Consider the following 21,305-nt stretch of genomic DNA (forward strand, 5'->3'; position numbering starts at 1 on the left):
TAAATTCTAGAGATCAGCTGTTATAGAAATACTCAAACCAGATAACCGCTCTGTACAATTTGTGGTGAGAAGAATATCATCACAGAATGCTATTCTGAGATGCGGGTTGGCGCTGTTTTGGTGGCAGGAGGGGGACCTACACAATATTAGGCAGATGGTTTTAATGTTGTGGCTGATCGGTGTATATAGAAATTAGGCGTTATATTGCATCAATGATAACCAAAAACCAAATACACTTGCAAATTTGAATATGCAAAAGTCCAAAAGAGATAAAGGAGCTACGGTGGATGTTCTTGATTCTTTATGGTGTTTTTTTAGAACCTGACAATATCTGTTGCCATTCACTTTCATTGTATGGAGAAAGAAAAAAAAGCAGTGTGAACATTCTGCAAAATATCTCCTTTTGTGTTCCACAAAAAAAAAAAAAAAAAGAAAAAAAAAAAAGGAAAAAAAAAATGATGTCAGAATTTTTATTTATGGATGAACTAACCCTTTAAATGTAATAAATTAACTGCATTTGCAAAATTACAACAGTGTAACCTCCAAAGCAAGTATTTTTAGCAATTTTGTTCAAAACAGATAATTATCTCATATAATATCATGGCACTGTTAGTCACATTAAACCTGTAACTAACCGCTCATCTAAAAACTGTAACAGATCAACAGAAAAGCACCACAATCTTTTGCTCTTCCACCATGTTCAGGGAAAGGAAGAGTTGTTTTATTTACAGTGAAGGACATGCAGGATCCGTTCATCACACATCCATCCTCATGTGTGTGCTAAGATATCACTCAACATTAGTGCCATTTACCCTGATTTTCACATCAGTAAGTACACAAACACCATAGACAGTGTAAATTCTTATTACGGGAGTGTCTTAAATATCAGTTCAACTGTTAGTTTTGCAAGTTTTCACCCTCCGATTGAAGATTCACAAGACTGGAGATCAGGCCATGGCTGCGGTGACATTTTGTCACAGAAACGAAAGTGAAATTAAAACTAAGTGCCCAAAACTAAACTTCTGCACTCAAAAAGCAAATACTGAATGTGCTCCTACAAAGCGTCACAAATTGTTGCAGTTCACATGTAAAAAAAATTGAACGAATTGAATACTGAACTTGCATTTACAAATATGTGACACGTCAGAGCTGAGCTTGGTTGTGTAGGAAGTAAGTAATGAAAAAACGAGACAGCTGGAGCGACACAATCCACTTCCCTGTCTGACTCGGCCCGCCGGTCTCTGAGGGTGGTTTGTGTGAGTTTGCTGGTGTCTCATTTGGCTGTACTGACACCCTGCGTCTCTTCCTCCACCACTACAATGGGCAGATTGTTGAACTGGCTGTTCGCATCCAACTCAATCTCCCCCTCGTCCTCCTCCGCTTCGCCCTGCACTACCTCCTCGCTGCCTTCCACCACGGTTCTTACAACGTCTCCCTCAAGCTGCAGCTCCATGACGCCCATGTTGTGGTCGGCATCCGCTGGGTTGATCTCGATCAGGGTGGTGTCGGCTTGGTTCTCGTCCTCTTGCACCACCCTAACCACACCCTCTTGCATCACTACCGTACCCGCGACCACCTGACCATCTTGGGCTACACCGTGCGTAGTAGCCTTCTGCGCCAACTGAACTAGCTCTACCGGACTCATCACGGTCCCCAGCTGTCCGTGGTCCTGCACTGCCGTGGCGCCAAATAGCGTGAGCCCAGAGGCAGGGTGGAGCGTGATAGACTCGGTTTTTCCATCAGAAACTGCGCCGATTCGTGTGAAGAGCTGCGAGCCAGCGGGCAGAGCGTGTAGGGTGACGGTGTTGGATGGTTGAGAGAGGCCGGCAATGGTGAATGACTGGCCGATGGAGGAGAGGGTGATCGGGGAGAGGACAGTGAACTGTTGGGGCTGGAGGGCGAGAGGTTGGGCTATGGATGTGCTGAGCACAGTGGTGGAGGCGGGCCGCTGCAGGCGGGGTCGTTTGGGAGCACGTTTGGCTGGAGGGGTGGAGGGGAGAACCAGACCGCTGAGGACCTGTGATGAAGACAACCAGCTGAGAGAATTCTGCCGCTTGTGTTCCTCCACCTGCTGCTCCAATGCTAAATATAAACATTAGAGAGTGCCTGTCAGTAAGTTTAAATGGAGAGTTACAAACCAGCTTCTGTCTAAGTATATGTGAGGAAGGATATCAGCTGAGGACGTGTTAAATGCACATCACACATCACTATACCGAGCAACGCTGGTGCAAGAGATGTAAAGAATATGCTCACCAAAGGAAATTTCTGCAGAGATAAGCAGCTATGATAAATGCATTATACTAAAAGCAACTTACACGTGATATTAGGAAAGATTGCTTTCAAATCAATTGCAAACCATTCTGGAGTTCACATGAAATAAACCCCACACCACCATTTTTCCGGCGGCTTGGGTGCGGTTTCTTGGTGTACACTTAGGTTTGGAAAACAGCGTTTGCTCCAACCAAGGTAACCAATAAAGTTCAAATCAAAAGCTCTAGTGTGAAAACAAACCCGTTTGTCTCCTCACTCACTTGTCAGTGTTCTGAGGACCTGTGTCTGCTCAGGGTCTGTCATTTGCCTTCGAACATTCAGAATGTGTTTGATGGAGTCGAGCAGGTCAAAGACTTGTGCCAGGTTACTCAGAACTGCAATCTCTGGAGGACAGACAAGATTATGACATCTCATGAACACAAACAGCAGTCTACTACATATACAGACTCAAGCATGACATTAAATAGTAGGGTGACCAGATGTCCCGATAAAACCGGGACAGTCCTGATTTTACAAGCCATGCCCCATGTCCCAACGACTCACAGTCAGGACATCTTTTGTACCCAATAATTAGTCTTTGCTTTAGTTTGATTACTTTAAATAAGAGTTTTTGACAAGGCTGCTCTTCGTGCTTATTTTATCATGAGAACAAAAGAATCGACTATTCACAATTTCAAGGGGGTAACTTTCTCCAAGCAGCCCACTGCGCTAAAGTTCCCTCACCTCCGCCCCCTCCCACCACTGTTGTTGTAATCTGTCTGCCCAAGAAAAAAAGTCTCCTCACCTGCTAGAAGCCAAAATAGAGGACGATTGGGTGTTATGTTAATAGTACCGCACAATAGTCTATCAGTGGGCAGGACTGCTTTATGTTACTTATACGAGTGAGTGATGAATTAACATGGCGTAATGCAAAAATACAGAGCGGCATGTGTCCAAACAAGTCAAAATGAAAACAAACAAGTTATATAACCTTATTCATGAAGCGCCATATTTCATTTTTGGCAGGAATGAAAATGGGGCTGTGAGAGACAGACTTACAGTCTCTTCAATGGCGTGCACAATATAAAGCTGTATAAAGCTCCCACATATAATCCCACCCATGTTAAGGCTACACTAAACTGCAGTGGAAAAGCAAGCTCAGAAAAGTAAAGCGAGCAGAGTCGAGTCGAACCGTAACGTGCAGTAGAAACGTGCCGTAAGTCTATCCCTTACAGCCTTGATTTCATTCCCGTCAGAAACAATATATGGTGCTACTGTGAATGAGGTCTATTAAGGGGTGTAACATGAAGCAGAGTAAGACTTTACATTGTAGCAGAGCATCGTTGCAATTTGCCGCAATATTATATAGATTTCAACCAATGTGCAATGTATTGCATTGTATTGGGTGTGCGTGTGTTGGCTTACAACAGCTTTGAATGTGACTCCCCCATGAGTCTTTTGTTTGTAACTTAACTGACTTGAATAATTATGACTTCACATAAATGACTTACTATCTCATTATTATTACTTTTATTTGAATTATTACTTTAAATCTCATAATTATGATGTTGTATCTCACTAATTATTTTTTGATCTCATAATTGACTAATTTCATAAATATGACTTTTTGACCTCATGACTTTCCTCATAATTCAGACTTTAAAAAAATAATGACTTAGTTTTTCAGAATTATGACTTTCTATCTCATAAAAATGACTGTTTTAAATGATTGTTTTAAAGAATTACATATTGTGCAGCTGTTATTCATTTATGAATAATCTTTTCTTATGCGACCGTAAAGTTTAACATAAAGAGAGAATGATCAATTGAGATGAAGTACCTTTCATTTGTAAAGCATTTAATTCACTGAATTGTCCAAAATAGGCATTACAACATTTATTTATTTTAGTTATGTAATATCTATATTTTAATAACAAAACTATTTAATAACAACCCATTTTTTTGTATTTTATTGTTTTTCAGTACATTTTATAAACAATAACTGAAACAGGTTTTATCCTCAGTGCACTCAAAAATCAAAAGACAAACCGATTTTTATATATATATATATATTTCATGCTTTTGGTGGTTCTAGGTACATAACTTGTCCACTCTCTAATTTAACTATAATGTATACTTAATATTATGTGACATTTTTTTAGCTATATATTTCTAATATAAATATCTTAATTATTAAGGGTTTATAAACATTCCTATATATCTCGTGACCTGGGATAAATCAATTTATATTTACTTATTTTCTCAAACATGTACTATTTTACCAATAAGTCATAAATACCATACTTAATATTTCATCTATTGCTGTTTCCTCTGTGTGGTGGTGTTGACTTCAAGCAGTTTTTGGTACTCTGTTTAAGCGCTGTAATGAACAAACAATTTTTTCATTGAATTTCTATCAAAAATAACTATATTGTGATGTATAGCGTTGCCATGATAATTCATACTGCCCACCCCTATCCAAAGTGATTTCAAACTGAAAATTGAGAGGTGACAATGAATTGGCATCTATTGTGTATAATATATTTGGATGTACTGACCTGCGTCCTGTAGTGAGCTCTGGTCAGTGCGCAGCTGAACTCCTCTCAACAGACCCAACAGCTCAGAGCGGATATTAGACACCACCTCCCCCATCAGTCCCACCTCAGCGATGCCCCTCCAGAAACTCAACGTCTCATCTGTTGGACAAACACACAGACATACTCATTAGCCACTTTCACACATGAAACCTGTTAAATTGCAGTAAAATTGACGGTTTACCTTTTATGTGTGCTCACACATCCAACGGCTTCCTTTCTTTTCTTTTATTGCTGCCATTCACACATCGTCACCAAAGTGCCATTACATGACAAATGTGATCTCATTTGCCAGAAATGATGTTTAAGCAGCTGTGTGGAAGAAGGCTAGTTATTATGACCTTTTAATGTCATAAATATGACTTGATATCTCATAATTATGGCTTTTTATCTCATAATTATGACTTTTATCTGAAAATTGACTTTAATAATTATGACCATCTCATAAATGACTTTTTGATCTCATAATTATGTTTTTTTATTATGACTTTAAATCTCATAATTATGACTTTATTTCTCAAAAGTATGACTATTTTCTCAAAATTATGACTTTAAATCTAATAATTATGACTTTGTATCTCATTAATGACATTTTGATCTCATAATTATGACATTAAATCTAATAATTATCACTCTCTCATAAATGACTTAATATCTCATTATTATGACTTTCTCAAAATTATGACTTTAATCTAACAATGCCATTGTATCTCATAAATATGACTTTTCGCCTCATAATTTTGACTTTTTAATTTAAAAAATGTATTTAACTTAGTATTGGTATTTACTATATAACTTAGTATTTCATAATTATGACTTCAATAATTTTGACTATTTATCTCATAAAAATTATGACAGAATCTCATGATTAAGTCTTACCAAAGCACTTTTTTTTTCCGAGTGGCAGAAACAGGCTTCTATACTGAAGTGCTTTCATTTCAGCATCTGTTCATTTAAACATTTCTTTCCAAAACATAGATAATGACATTTTTCAACCATGTCACAGGCTTACAAATAAACAGTGTGGATTAACTGCTTCAGCTCCTTCAGACGTTTGTGATTGGCTCAAACTCTTTGACAGCAGACTTCTTGTGTCAGAGCATCCAATGTTCAAACCATTAATCTTACAGAGCATCATTACGGAACTTTTCCGGCAACATTACAACTTAAAGAAACAGTTCACCCAGAAATTATTATTCTGTCATCATTCACTCCACAATGATGTTCCACACTTCTTTCTGACTTTCTTGCTTCTATTTAAGTATTTCGAAAACAGGTCCTGTTCGCACATAACCTCTAAATGACAAAATTCTGTTAAATGTACAGAAAAGGTTGTATGTGTAGAAGTGCCTATTAATGGAGTGAAATCATGAATAATGTTTGTTGGGCATCACTGACCACATGACCTTCTGAATGTTGTTTTATTGGCCCTGATGCTTACCTGAGATGACAGATGTGATTCTTTTTTCTGGGGTTTCTACAGTAGCTGTGCTCCACTCCACCGTACCCATCACATCTTCTGTCTTCTCCTCCACCACAGTCACCTGACCTCCGTTAGTCACAGAAACATGCCCTACATGACAAACACAATGAAATCATAAAAGCAAATGCAAAAACACCTTCTGACAGCAAACTTCCAGTGCAGATATGCAAGCATGGGTGTGTGTGTGTTTGTGTGTGTGTGTGTGTGTGTGTGTCTAACCCTGAGCTGTGTTGGGTGTGTTGACTCCACTGCTGTCCGGTGGGAAGCGTGTGTTGTTAATGAGCAGGTCAAATTTGGTGCTGCGGCAGGTGTTTGTGCAGAGTGTACTATGCTGATAGAAATCCAGCTGACCCGAGTCCATCATCTTCCTACACAATACACACACACATAGAAACCTTTCAGAGATTTATATGACTAATCCTCAGCTGAAGAATATTTGTTTTCATTGAAAAACTTAAAAGGGGTCATATCATGACAAACTGAATATCACTTGATCTGTAACTTTCATCCTGTAACTTTCAGAACTCAAAACTGACACTCCAGGCCAAAAAGAGCATTTATTGAAATTAAGCTGCAAAAATGACTTCTTCTGAACTCCATAACTTTGTGACATCAGATAGGTTTGAATAGGCTGCAACTGAAGGACAGGGCAGTGCCAACTGTATTGTACCCGAAAGCAAACCAACATCACTTGAGTAAATGCAGCAAAGCATTGTTAGTCATTTCACATGCAAAGAGGCTGTTTACTATGGAGCCGCTTAGAGGACAGTGAGGGAATTTGTTTTCTGAAATAGTTTTACGTTCCCTCATAAAAAGTTTTGCGTTCCCTCGCAATACCTTTATCCATCCCTTACAAATTTACCATGATTTTACTACAGTAATCACATTTTAACCATGATATTCATAGTAAACCCATAATAATAATACAGGAAAACCAAAACTATGGTAATACAAATCATAGTCATTCTGCAAAAATATGGTTCCTACAGTTTTATTATAGCAACACCGTGGTTAAACCATGGCTTTTAAAACTACCAAATAATTTTCCACCAAAAAAATTTTCTGTGTTTGTTTTTGTAAGAACCATTTTAAAAAACCATGTATGAAAAAAAAAAAGTTATTGTGAGGGAACAAAACTTTTGTGAAGGAAACAAAACTTATTGTAAGCGAACTCAAACTATTGCGAGGGAATGGCAACTTTTTGTGAGGGAACACAAAATTATTGGAAGGGAATGCAAAACACTGCCAGGGAACAAAACTTTTTGTGAGTGAACGGAAACTACTGTACGAGAACACAAAACTTATTGTGAAGGAACAAAACTTTTTGTGAGGGAATGCAAACTATTGCAAGGGAACACAAAACACTGTGAAGGAACAAATCTTTTTGTGAGGGAATGCAAACTATTGTGAAGGAAAGTAAAACTTTTGTGAAGGAACACAAACTATTGCAAGGGAACGCAAATACTGAAGGAACAAAACTTTTTGTGAGGGAATGCGAACTATTGCGAGGGAACACAAAACACTAAAGGAACAAAACTTTTTGTGAGGGAACTAAACTTTTGTGAAGGAATGTAAAATATTGTGAGAGAACACAAAACTGACTGTGAGGGAACAAAACTATTGTGAAGGAACGCAAAACATTTTGTGAGGGAATGCAAACTATTGCAAGGGAACACAAAACACTGTGAAGGAACAAATCTTTTTGTGAGGGAATGCAAACTATTGCAAGGGAACACAAAACACTGTGAAGGAACAAATCTTTTTGTGAGGGAATACAAACTATTGCAAGGGAACACAAAACACTGTGAAGGAACAAAACTTTTTGTGAGGGAACTAAACTATTGTAAGAGAACACAAAACTTATTGTGAAGGAACAAAACTTTTTGTGAGGGAATGCAAACTGTGAAGGAAAGTAAAACTTTTGTGAAGGAACAAACTATTGCAAGGGAACACAAAACACTGTGAAGGAACAAATCTTTTTGTGAGGGAATGCAAACTATTGCAAGGGAACACAAAACACTGTGAAGGAACAAAACTTTTTGTGAGGGAATGCAAACTATTGTGAAGGAAAGTAAAACTTTTGTGAAGGAACAAAACTTTCTGTGAGGGAATGCAAACTATTGTCAGGGTTAGAGAAAGGGTAGAAAATGAATTTAAAAAAAAAAAAAGAATATATATATATATATATATATATATATATTTATATGACTGTTTTAGATTATAGGTGGACCTCAGGAGAATAAAATTAAATGATAAGTAAATGTATGATATGACCTCTTTAAAAGCAAAACTTGGTGAAAGTTGGCAATGGTCTCTAGCTTGACCCAGAATGCTCTTTACCTGAGCATAACCCCTCCCATCCTGATCGCTCGCTTCCAGTCCTTCAATGTGGCTTTACCAGACATGTGCACAAACTGCTTTGGACTGATCAACTGATCCTCATACTGAAAAGACATTGAGACAGAGAACGCCAGATTAAACAAAATATCAACTGTTAATCTGCAGCGTTAAACTCTCACACCCCCCAAAGACTCCAACCTTAACACATTTGACATTGATTCCAGGGCAGACAAACTTCTTGAACAGAAGGATGGCTTTACTCTCGCCGCATGTAATGGGATAACCAAGCTCCAAAACCTCGCCTTCAGTAGACGCCTCATCTGAAAATAACACACACACACATACCAATCAACAAGAAATTTTTGTGTAAATATTGCATAAGGTGCAGTTAGTAACATGAACTGAAGCGTAATCCACAGCTTGAAGAGCGCTGACAAATTTGAGCCGACAGACCTTTCAGCATTTACATTTGCATGTAACAGGATAATTGCAAAGAAACTACAGTAGGATTACTGTCTCATACTTATGGTGAGAATTAAAGACTGTTTAAACTAGGTTGTCACATTATTTGAAGAATATGTGAGTGGTGTTTGTCGCCACAATGCTAGCTAGGGTGTTCTGGATAGTTGCTAGGTGGTTACTAGTGCATCCTAAGTGGGTTTAGCAAGTTGCTATGCGGTTGCTCAGGTGTCCTATAGGGTTTTTAACGTGTTGCTATATGCGGTTAACTTGAGTCCCTCCTTCAATGGAAGTCTATGGTTTTTTTTTTTCCTGCCAGGCAGAAAGCCCAATTGCTTTAGAAGTAAGTAATACCACACCACTCCTTGAAAAGCTGCATGATTTGAGGTATTATTCATGTCTGTAGCACAAACTGTCAGGACAAGTTATGCACAGAAGTTTTATACTCAGGCATTTGTTCACTAACCCCAAGTATGAGCACTAGTAATAGTGATACTTGACTTAGCAATCACTAATAAGCATAAGGGCACGTTTACCTTGTGTCTCCACTGCCACAACCGCAGCATCCGTCTCACTGCTTTCATCTGCAAGCCTACAACATAAAACATCAGTCTATGATATGAACCTCCAGCTGTTTACTCACAAGATACTGCCATAGACTTTTATGTCCAATTAAGTGAATGCATGTATGATATAAACAATTTGATGGTAAAGTATTATTATATGGTCTTATCTAACACGTCTATGCTGGGATGTGTTGATGTAAGTTGTCTAGTTTTAGTTTCTATTTGGATAGTTTACCCAGCTGTGATGGGCTGCAACTGCAGAATCACTTGAGTCTTGTTTTGTTCATCAGGCTCAGCATCCTCTTCCTCGTTACTCTTCATCACCACTATGTCCTCCGCAGACACAGTGACCTCTGTCTCTGCCATAGCCCGCTCTCTCCTGCACATTGGGGGGGGGTCATTTCAATTTATAATGAATTGTCAGAAGTACTATAACAAAGAAAAACATAAATAACACTTAAGGTCTATTCACACCAAGAGCGACTAATCACACAATTTAATATAGTAAATAACATACAAATGTACTTGTTTAGCACTATGTTTACTCAATTTCACATTAAACTTGAACTTTGTAAAAAAAGAATCTATAAAAAATATGTTGTATTTTAAATGGTAGATAGCAGTTCCTTCTGATTTCTGCTTTAGTCATGCATGTTTGCACATGAAGAAATTGTTAATATATTAGGAAGAAAGAAATAACAGTACACACAGTAGTCCAGCAACCATGGATGGCATGTCCACATTAGCAAATGCATTTTATCAAAAAAATACAGAATCAAACCAGTTGTACATACAGTGAATAGAGAATAAGACATTTACTTATAGCACACGTGAAGTGCTTTTACTTTGAAGTTGCACTCACGCGCTCGTGCAGATGCAGCGACCAGCAATCTCCTGACAGTTTAAACAGCCTGAATCGCCTGCTTGGATTGTCACGGACTGACCGTCATGATTTGTGAATCAGAAGAACTTTTTATCCTGATCCTGAAGTTTTTTATTCTGGCTGAAAGAATACGTGCTTCAGAGGAAGATATTAGATGAGAGCTTGACGGTAAGAAAACGTTGGATTTTCATGAGGTTCGTGAATTACATCTGTTTAAATGAAATATCTGCATATTTGCAGATGGTATATAATAGAAGTTTTATTGATATTTGCCTTTTATCATTAGAAAAGTTACAGGAAACTGTTGAGGAGAGGCTGATAGAATACGTGCTTCAGAGGAAGATTTATGAGCGTTACACAGGATGCTGGATCTGCTCAAGTTTTGTGAGGTTTGTTTATTGACTGATTGATAACTTTATTGATCCCCCTAGGGGGAAACTCACACATTACAGTAGAAACACAACCCATAATTAATATAATAGATAAAAAACAAGAACAAAGCAAAAACAACAGATAATAAACACTATTGCACCAACCCAAGCATTGCATCATAATAATATTACACCAGTAACAAATCAATCATGTATAATATTAAGTGTACAATCTTATAGCAGATGGCAAAAAATAATTCTGTAACACTCTTTTGAGCAGCGTGGATGAATTAACCTTGCACTGAATGTGCTGCCCAGAGCCTGTCTCGTGGAGGGGATGAGAGTTAGCCATCCTCTCGTCTCCTGTTTGATCTATAAGAGGCAGAGAGCATCCCACAACAGAACTGGCCTTTCTAATTAACTTAAGTTTGTTTTTTTCTTTTTCCAAGATACCTCCCCCTCAACATACCACAGCATACAAAATGACAGATGCTACAGTTTCATAGAAAGTCTTTAACAGTACCTGACACACACCAAAGGATCTCAGTCATCTCAAGAGATTAATGCGACTTTGACCTCTCTTATATAAATAGTTTGTGTTATCAGACCAGTCTAACTTGTTATTTAGATAAACACCCAGGTATTTATATGATTTCACAGTCTCAATGTCCATCCCCTGAATGTTTACTGGTATTATATGATGTGTCTTCCTTTGATAATCCACTACAATTTCCTTTGTCTTACTTATATTAAGCTGGAGGCAGTTCAGCTGGCACCAGTCTACAAAGTTCTAAATCAACTCTCTATATTCACCCTCATTATGTTCAGAAATACATCCACAAACTACGGAGCCATCTGAAAATTTCTGAAAATATTACTTCTGTTTAAATGAGATATGCACATATTTGCAGATGGTACATGATATTATTATTTTTTATTATTTTATCCCCTTTTCTCCCAATATGGAATGCCCAATTCCCACTACTTAGTAGGTCCTCGTGGTGGCGTGGTTACTCACCTCAATCCGGGTGGCGGAGGACAAGTCCCAGTTGCCTCTGCTTCCGATACCGTCAATCTGTGCATCTTATCACATGGCTCGCTGTGCATGACACCTCGGAGACTCATGCTACTCTCCGCGATCCACGCACAACTTACCATGTGCCCCACTGAGAGCGAGAACCACTAATCGCGATCACAAGGAGGTTACCCCATGTGACTCTACCCTCCCTAGCAACCGGGCCAATTTGGTTGCTTAGGAGACCTGGCTGGAGTCACTCAGCATGCCCTGGATTTGAACTCACGACTCCAGGGGTGGTAGTCAGCGCCAATACTCGCTGAGCTACCCAGGCCCGATATTAGTTTTTTTTATATTTGCCTTTTTATCATTAGACAAGACAGTTACAGGGAACTGTTGAGGAGAGAGAGGGAGAATGAAACACACGAGCACTTTAACATTATGAGCTCAAATGCGTCTGCCGTGGGTATCTCTGATATGCGGACCGTTTAAATGACACTGTGTTGCACACCGGTCTATTATTGTAGTAACACGAAGGCATGTAACAACAAACCGGACCGTGACTTATCGTGTACATGTCTCAGTCGCTTCACATGCAAGCAGGCGATTCTCAGCACCTTCAAGAAACAAATCAGCCAAACGGGAAAATGTATAGGCCGATGCCAATAATTATAAAATTACGAATATTGGCCGATTTATCAGCCTCTGCGATATATCGGTCGACCACTAGTTGTGACAATAATATGAATTCATAATAAAAAAAAATAAATAAAAAAAAAAAAAAAAAAAATATATATATATATATATATATATATATATATATATATATATATATATATATATATATATATATATATATATATAAACGTTTTCATACCATTGATGGTCATTTTGAGAACTTTAATTTTTAAATATCAAACCACTCATTATATATTAAATGTATTTGTTTTGTGTATTTGTTGTGTCAACAATAGATATTTAATGCATAATGTGTTTGATATTCTCTGATTAACAATAATAATTTGGGGCACCAAGATGAGCCGTCACTGACAACACCAGGTTATAAATATAGTGCATCCGAAATCTCTTGATAGCAATTCCATAATTGTGTCAGTGAATCCCTTCCACAACTATGCAAATCACAGCAGATGCCCTTTTTAAACCCCTTCTTTCGCAACGGAACAACCTATTAAAAGGGTCAGGTACATTAATGTGGGTAATTTATAGAGTAGAGCCTAGACAATGATAAAAGACAGAGCCAGTAGGCCTCATTGAACTGTATTATTAATTCTCTTCTTTTTTTTCTCCCCAATTTGGAATGCCCAATTCCCAATGCGCTCTAAGTCCTTGTGGTGGCGTAGTGACTCGCCTCAGTCCGGGTGGCAGAGGACAAACCTCAGTTGCCTCTGCGTCTGAGACCATCAATCCGCACAGCTTATCACGTGCCTTGTTGAGTGCGTTACCGCGGAGACATAGTGTGTGTGGAGGCTTCACGCTATTCTCCATGGCATCCATGCACAACACACCACGCGCCCCACCAAGAGCGAGCACCACATTATAGTGACCATGAGGAGGTTATCCCATGTGACTCTACCCTCCCTAGCAACCAGGCCAATTTAGTTGCTTAGGAGACCTGGCTGGAGTCATACAGCACACCCTGGATTCAAACTCGTGAACTCCAGGTGTGGCAGTCAGCGTCTTTACATGCTGAGCTACCCAGGCCCCAAAATTTTAACCGTACATGTGTTGAAGACCACTCAGACCTCTTTCATCTTTGTAAAGAGGAGTGTTAATCTTCTCTCCTATCATACAACACTGTTATTAATTCTCAATTAATTCATTCTTCTTAATGGTGAAAGAATTTAATATTAATTTAGATTTGTACCCAAAGACAATTTTTGACAATCAGTGAATGCTAATTTCCCTGATTAAACTGATCAGGTGAGTACAAATTTTATGAAATTATTAAATATTATTCAATAAAATATTATGAAATAAAAATGTAAGGTTTGGTTCACATTAATTTATAATAAATTAATTCACCCCCCACGGTCATCTAAATATGAAATTAAACAAAATAACATTAAAATAATATTCAAAATCTGTTTAAAGTTGACCCCACATCAATTTAATATGATTTTAGAGTAGAGCCAATAAATATACCAACTATACTAATTTGGTAGAAGATATTCATGGTACATTTTTGAGGAGCTGGACTGTGATATTCTATGGTTGTACCATGGTAGTATCTGACATAATGATACCATCATACCACCACCACCACCACAAAAATGCACAATGCAGAACATGATTTCTGCCAAAACACCATATTTACAACAATACAACTGCGGTAACTTGGCATTACCCCCAACTGTCATCTGAAATTAAACAAAATAACACAAATACCTTCGAACTGTTTAAAGGATATCACACAGATTTATTTAGATTTTAGAGTAGTAGCAATAAATGTAATAACATTGCTATTCTGGTAGAAGCTATGGTTACCATGGTGAATCTGATCTCATTACTGTATCATCAAAGCACCAACACTTACAAAAAAAATCACCATACTAAGCACGATCTCCGTGTAAATCCCATATTATTTACATTAGCACAGAGGCAACTTTATATTAGCCACCACTGTCATCTGAATACATAAAATAAACAAAATGACAAATATTATTAAACCGTTTGAAGGAGAGCCCATATTCATTCGTGATAAAGCAGTAACCATGGTAGTTTGGCAGGAAATCTGGTTACCATGGTAAATGTTAAAGGGGTCTGTGATGTTCGGTGGCAACGGAGTTAGCACATTAGCTCTCCGTGAAGCGCCATTTCACTTCTGTGCTCTATGCTAACACTGCATCACTTCGCAGTCTGTTTGTCTGTGTGAATTACTGTGTTTACAAACAAATATCACATTCGCAAACACCTCACGCGTCTCGTCTAACTGATGATAGTGTTCGGCGAGTCGGGCGGACTGTTTAGAAGTGACGCTCTGGCGTCGCATCGCGTCGCGTCGCGGTGTTCTGTTCTCATGACGTGAGCCCGTGCGGCGGGACGCACACAAACGAGCGGACGCTCCTGCGCCATTCGAGGGGGGCTGTCGATGCTGTCGACGCCTGAACCGCGGAAACTTCAAGCCAACGTTCCGGTGAAGTGCAGCACAGGTGTCCGCGCCTCAGTTACGTTTTAGAGAATGAAAACGAGCTGGATCGGCCTTACCGTTTAGATCTCCGTCGGTGTCATCCGTACATAGTGAGAGGCTTTGATTGAACATGCGCAGTTTGTTGAGCTAGACTTCCTGCTGAAACTCGTCCCTGGTGCAGCTGAAGCCATGAGAGACATGACTGCAACACACAAACACTGAAACTATCAAACACAGGCTCGTGGGAAACCTTGGGGAGTTTTAAATGAAAGTCACGGAAATGTGTAAAATCGTAAAACGTGCTGGACATTTCTATAGTGACATTTAGTATAGGGGTTCTATTCATATAGAAGATCATAAATAGGTTATAGATTAGTCATTTGGAATTGGACATATTTGCACATATAAATGGAAATCTGCCCCAATTTCTACAAAATGATTCAATAAAATACCCAGTATTGAATGATGAACAACTGAAAAAATCATGAAAATTCATTGGTCAGAGTTAATCAGTATATATTTATTTTGTTTTATTATATTTATTTATTTTTACTTAAATCAGTATATATATTTTTATATCATTTGCACTACTAAAAATGTGAAAAATTTCTCAAGGATCTGTCATTCACTACTGTTCAAAACACAGTTACAGATATCTACAATGCATTTCTACTAGTTGAAATTCCAATTCTAAATCGTAAAAACTGCTAGAAATTTATGTGACATTTCTGTAGTGTAGGGCTATTCATACAGTATATATATATATATATATATATATATATATACAGTGTAATTGAGTCAGGTTTGTAGGCCTCCTTGCTCACACACGCTTTTTCAGTTCTGCCCACACATTTTCTATCGGATTGGGGTCAGGGTTTTGTGATGGCCACTCCAGTACCTTGACTTTGTTGTCCTTAAGCCATTTTGCCACAACTTTGGAGGTATGTTTGGGGTCATTGTCCATTTGGAAGACCCATTTGCGACCGAGTTTTAACTTCCTGGCTGATATCTTGAGATGTTGCTTCAATATATCCACATTTTCCTTCCTCATGATGCAATCTATTTTGTGAAGTGCACCAGTTTTGATGGCAGTTTTGGAGCATTGGTTTCTTCCTTGCTGAGCAGCCTTTAAGGTTATGTCGGTATAGGACTCATTTTACTGTGGATATAGATACTTGTCTACCTGTTTCCTCCATCATCTTCACAAGGTCCTTTGCTGTTGTTCTGGGATTGATCTGCACTTTTCGCACCAAACCACATTAATCTCTAGGAGACAGAATGCATCTCCTTCCTGAGAGGTATGATGGCTGCGTGGTCCCATGGTGTTTATACTTGCATACTATTGTTTGTACAGATGAACGTGGTACCTTCAGGAGTTTGGAAATTGCTCCCAAGGATGAACCAGACTTGTGGAGGTCCACATTTGTTTTCTGAGGTCTTGGCTGATTTCTTTTGATTTTCCCATTATGTCAAGCAAAGAGGCACTGAGTTTGATGGTAGGCCTTAAAATACATCCACAAGTACACCTCCAATTGACTCCAATTAGCCAATTAGCCTATCAGAAGCTAACTGGCTAACTGTCTAAAGGCTTGGCATCATTTTCTGGAATTTTCCAAGCTGCTTAAAGGCACAGTCAACTTAGTGTATGTAAACTTCTGACCCACTGGAATTGTGATATAGTCAATTAAAAGTGAAACAATCTGTCGGTAAACAATTGTTGGAAAAATTACTCGTGTCATGCACAAAGTAGATGTACTAAACGACTTGCCAAAACTATAGTATGCTAATATGAAATCTGTGGAGTGGTTAAAAATTTTGTTTTAATGACTTCAACCTAAGTGTATGTAAACTTATGACTTCAACATATACACACTAATTCCAAAGATTGGTAATTTTTGAGCAATCACGGAAAGTCACGGAAATGTGTAAAATCGTAAAAAGTGCTGGACATTTCTATAGTGACATTTAGTATAGGGTTTCTATTCATACACAAACATACACACACACACACATATAAATACAGTTGTGCTCAAACGTTTGCATACCCTGGCAGAAATTGTGAAATTTTGGCATTGATTTTGAAAATATGACTGATCATGCAAAAAAACTGTCTTTTATTTAAGGTTAGTGATCATATGAAGCCATTTATTATCACATAGTTGTTTGGCTCCTTTTTAAATCATAATGATAACAGAAATCACCCAAATGGCCCTGATCAAAAGTTTACATACCCTTGAATGTTTGGCCTTGTTACAGACACACAAGGTGACACACACAGGTTTAAATGGCAATTAAAAAATTAAAGTTTAATTTCCCACACCTGTGGCTTTTAAAATTGCAATTAGTGTCTGTGTATAAATAGTCAATGAGTTTGTTAGCTCTCACGTGGATGCACTGAGCAAGCTAGATACTGAGCCATGGGGAGCAGAAAAAACTGTAAAAAGACCTGCGTAACAAGGTAATGGAACTTTATAAAGATGGAAAAGGATATAAAAAGATATCCAAAGCCTTGAAAATGCCAGTCAGTACTGTTCAATCACTTATTAAGAAGTGGAAAATTCAGGGATCTCTTGATACCAAGCCAAGGTCAGGCAGACCAAGAAAGATTTCAGCCAAATCTGCCAGAAGAATTGTTCAGGATACAATGCCACAAAATGCCCGGTTACAATATGTCTGACAACACCTTGACACGCCTCACAGCTTGTAATTTGGAGTAGCGAGACCAAAACAGAGCTTTATGGTCACAACCATAAACGCTATGTTTGGAGAGGGGTCAACAAGGCCTATAGTGAAAAGAATACCATCCTCACTGTGAAGCATGGTGGTGGCTCACTGATGTTTTGGGGGTGTGTGAGCTCTAAAGGCACGGGGAATCTTGTGAAAATTGATGGCAAGATGAATGCAGCATGTTATCAGAAATTACTGGCAGACAATTTGCATTCTTCTGCTCGAAAGCTGCACATGGGACGCTCTTAGACTTTCCAGCACGACAATGACCCTAAGCACAAGGCCAAGTTGACCCTCCAGTGGTTACAGCAGAAAAAGGTGAAGGTTCTGGAGTGGCCATCACAGTCTCCTGACCTTAATATCATTGAGCCACTCTGGGGAGATCTCAAATGTGTGGTTCATGCAAGACGACCAAAGTCTTTGCATGACCTGGAGGCATTTTGCCAAGACGAATGGGCAGCTATACCACCTGCAAGAATTTGGGGCCTCATAGACAACTATTACAAAAGACTGCACACTGTCATTGATGCTAAAGGGGGCAATACACAGTATTAAGAACTAAGGGTATGCAGACTTTTGAACAGGGGTTATTTCATTTTTTTCTTTGTTGCCATGTTTTGTTTTATGATTGTGCCATTCTGTTATCACCTACAGCTGAATATGAATCCCATAAGAAATAAAAGAAATGTGTTTTGCCTGCTCACTCATGTTTACAATGTAATTACTAATTAAAATTAAAAAATAGAATTAAAACTAAAAATTTGCACTTTGACAAGTCTAAATTTAATTGAGTTGATATCTATAATTAATATGCTGCACGTGATTTAATGCCGAAAGGGTTTGCGATACAAACACATAAAACACAAAAGACTATTCTCAGACGTCCATAATAATACAGTGTTCAGTATATGGGGTTAACAATGGTGATAACTTACAAAACCTAATCCAATGTACATGACTACAAACATCTTGACTCAAACTTCTCCTACCATCAAAAATTCTGCATCTAAAATCTCTTGATAATGATATCAGCGTTGTAACTGTTCCCCTTCCTCAACTATGCCAATTACAACATAACGTTAAATGAAATGACCGGAGACCATATGAAAACAGTCAGAGCATCTCAGTGATGGTGACAAAGCATTTAGGTTTCTTAAATTTATTAAGTTTATTAAAGCTGCGATTTATTTTCATACACTTCACAGTTTCAAAGTTTTTTAAATAGATGATCAGATTGTATTAGATTATTAGCATATTTGTCGATTAATATGGTAAAAAAAAAAAAAATCGCAAAAAATCATTGTCAGTTTGTTTTAAAGTGAAGGATCATGGGATTTGGGCGGTGACGGTAAAGATTGACAAGCACCTGGGCCAATAAAAGTCCCCGACACGCTGTCTGGTGTCTTCTGATTGGCTAGCTGTGAGAAACACGACATGAATTACAAAAGTGATATCATTCAGTACACACCGATTGACATTTATTTAACGATTGTTAAGATAAACTGTTTATAATTATTTATTTATTTATTCTACTGTACTGAAAATTTTGAAACTACAATTTATTCAGTTATAAAGGGTTTATACAGAGTATGATCTCGAAATAAATGTCCAAATCCATCTGTTTACACAGTGGAGGAAATCAGTGTTTGATTCATGTTGCATTGCTGGTCTTTTAAAACATACGAGAACACAGATATAGTCCTAATTTTATTGAAACATAAATGATGAAGATTTTATAACAAATACCAAATCACAATGCAAATATATTGACAGTTTACAATGTACATCATAACTATTGGTTTTAGCATTCATTACCGTTTTGATTCAACATCTAAAATGTGCAATACATCTTCCTTTGCCCATTCAGGTCTGTGATGTCCCTAAACACTTCATATACAGACTATAAATATTCATATGATCTAAATGAACAGTGAGGTGACACAGTGCTAACAGTACTGAAAATCCTACTGTTGAGCTGAAATGTTTTATTCTATTTCTATAATCATATATAATTTACACTGACTGGCTATTTAACATTTTTCCCATTTATTTCCCTGCAGCCCCTTTCCTCAGACTTGGGTCATTCAAACAGTTCTGTGATGACCACAAGGGGGAGTGTAAAATGTTTTATGGCACCTCCATATTAAACAAGTTTTGGGTGGGGAACAAATTCAATTTAAAATGATTATTCAACATAAATAGTATTCAAGGAGCAATGTGCAGTTAAAATATGCCACATTTCTGCATTCAGTGAATGCAGTTACTATAAAAACTGTGATAAAACCCTACAGTGACCAGAACACAACACCAGTGTGGCTGTCATGCCATTTCAATCCAATCTTGAATCTCTTATTGTATAATTATTATTGATTGTCTTAAAACACATGGATCAGGAGGAATATGGTGTGTTACACATTTTACACACATTTCATTTACACATTGGACGTGCTGATTTTAAGGGAAATCCACAGGGCCCCTTACAGGACAGGCAGGGAATTTATTTTCTGAAACAGTTTTGCATTCCTCACAATTATTGTGACCACACACAAAAAAAAGGTTCCTACAGTAATGGTTACAGCTGGATAACTATAGTAAACATATATATATATATATATATATATATATATATATAACCACATATTAACCATGGTGTTACTATAGTAGACCTGCTGAAGTAATCATGTTTTTGACTTTATTGATTAGGATTTTTATTACCATAGTTTTGGTTTTCCTGTACTATTACTATGGTATTACTATGAATATCATGGTTAAAATATGGTTACTGTAGTAAAACCATGGTAAAATTTGTGCTTACTATGGATTAACATCAAATACTGTACCAAAGTTCAACTATGGTTACGGTTCACTAATAAAATGACTAGTAAGATTTATTTGCTAACAGTTTTTCTAAGTAAATTTGAATGGTATAAAATTCAGTTCCCTATCTGTCACTCACTCGACATTGTGTCGATGTAGTGACACTAGGGGTCACTCTTGGGAGCCCGAGACACCTCTGGTCTTTGATAAAAGGCCAATGAAAATTGGCGAGTGGTATTTACATGCAAGAAAGCAAGTAGAGGCTCCCCGCCTCGGTCCTTTTACACACGGGTATGAGGCCAGCGCGGCTAGCACAGGGGGCGATTTGGGGACCCCAATGGGACTGCCTCCGCCGGGTATCCCCCCGCGGACCTCCCATTCACCAGCACGCTCGTCTGCCCCGATCGGGCTTCTGGATGAGTCCGCCGGCTTGTCTCATGGCGAGTTCGACCTCTTACTCGAAGCCCGCGAAAGTGATGAGCTCCCGAGCGCAGCATCGGAGAGCGGGTTCATCCAGTCGGACGCGGAAGCCTCAGCAGGGCTCCTCCCTTCGGGGACGATTGCCCAGTCACAGGCTGACGCGGAGATGATGACATGCTTTCCCGGGCAGCCGTGAGCGTCGGCTAGAGTGGAACCCTCCGCTCTTCCCTGA

The 21,305-nt window shown here is 38.3% G+C and overlaps 1 protein-coding gene and 2 non-coding genes across 6 annotated transcripts; all 3 read right to left on the reverse strand.

Moving 5' to 3' along the window:
* Positions 1-678: 678 nt before the first annotated feature.
* LOC127420700 (glucocorticoid modulatory element-binding protein 1-like) lies at positions 679-15,336 on the reverse strand. 4 transcript variants are annotated; one of them, XM_051663183.1, is made up of 10 exons: positions 15,187-15,336; positions 9,928-10,071; positions 9,663-9,718; positions 8,866-8,987; positions 8,668-8,771; positions 6,547-6,695; positions 6,286-6,417; positions 4,809-4,946; positions 2,532-2,654; positions 679-2,082 (listed from the first exon to the last, which is right to left on the reverse strand). In XM_051663183.1, exons 2-10 carry the CDS (start codon positions 10,056-10,058, stop codon positions 1,274-1,276), a joined length of 1,764 nt encoding a protein of 587 aa, XP_051519143.1. In that variant the 5' UTR covers positions 10,059-10,071; positions 15,187-15,336; the 3' UTR covers positions 679-1,273. The 4 variants fall into 4 exon arrangements, with proteins under 4 accessions (XP_051519143.1, XP_051519145.1, XP_051519142.1 ...); XM_051663185.1 differs by lacking the exon at positions 15,187-15,336 and adding an exon at positions 14,722-15,163; XM_051663182.1 differs by lacking the exon at positions 15,187-15,336 and adding an exon at positions 11,965-12,634.
* LOC127421690 (U11 spliceosomal RNA) lies at positions 12,985-13,120 on the reverse strand. The gene has a single exon (XR_007894055.1). It is a non-coding gene; the product is annotated as a U11 spliceosomal RNA (small nuclear RNA).
* LOC127421693 (U6atac minor spliceosomal RNA) lies at positions 13,685-13,777 on the reverse strand. Its single transcript, XR_007894058.1, has one exon. It is a non-coding gene; the product is annotated as a U6atac minor spliceosomal RNA (small nuclear RNA).
* Positions 15,337-21,305: the final 5,969 nt, after the last annotated feature.

The sequence above is a fragment of the Myxocyprinus asiaticus genome, chromosome 30 (assembly GCF_019703515.2).
Source record: "Myxocyprinus asiaticus isolate MX2 ecotype Aquarium Trade chromosome 30, UBuf_Myxa_2, whole genome shotgun sequence".
NCBI classification, from domain to species: Eukaryota; Metazoa; Chordata; class Actinopteri; order Cypriniformes; family Catostomidae; genus Myxocyprinus; species Myxocyprinus asiaticus.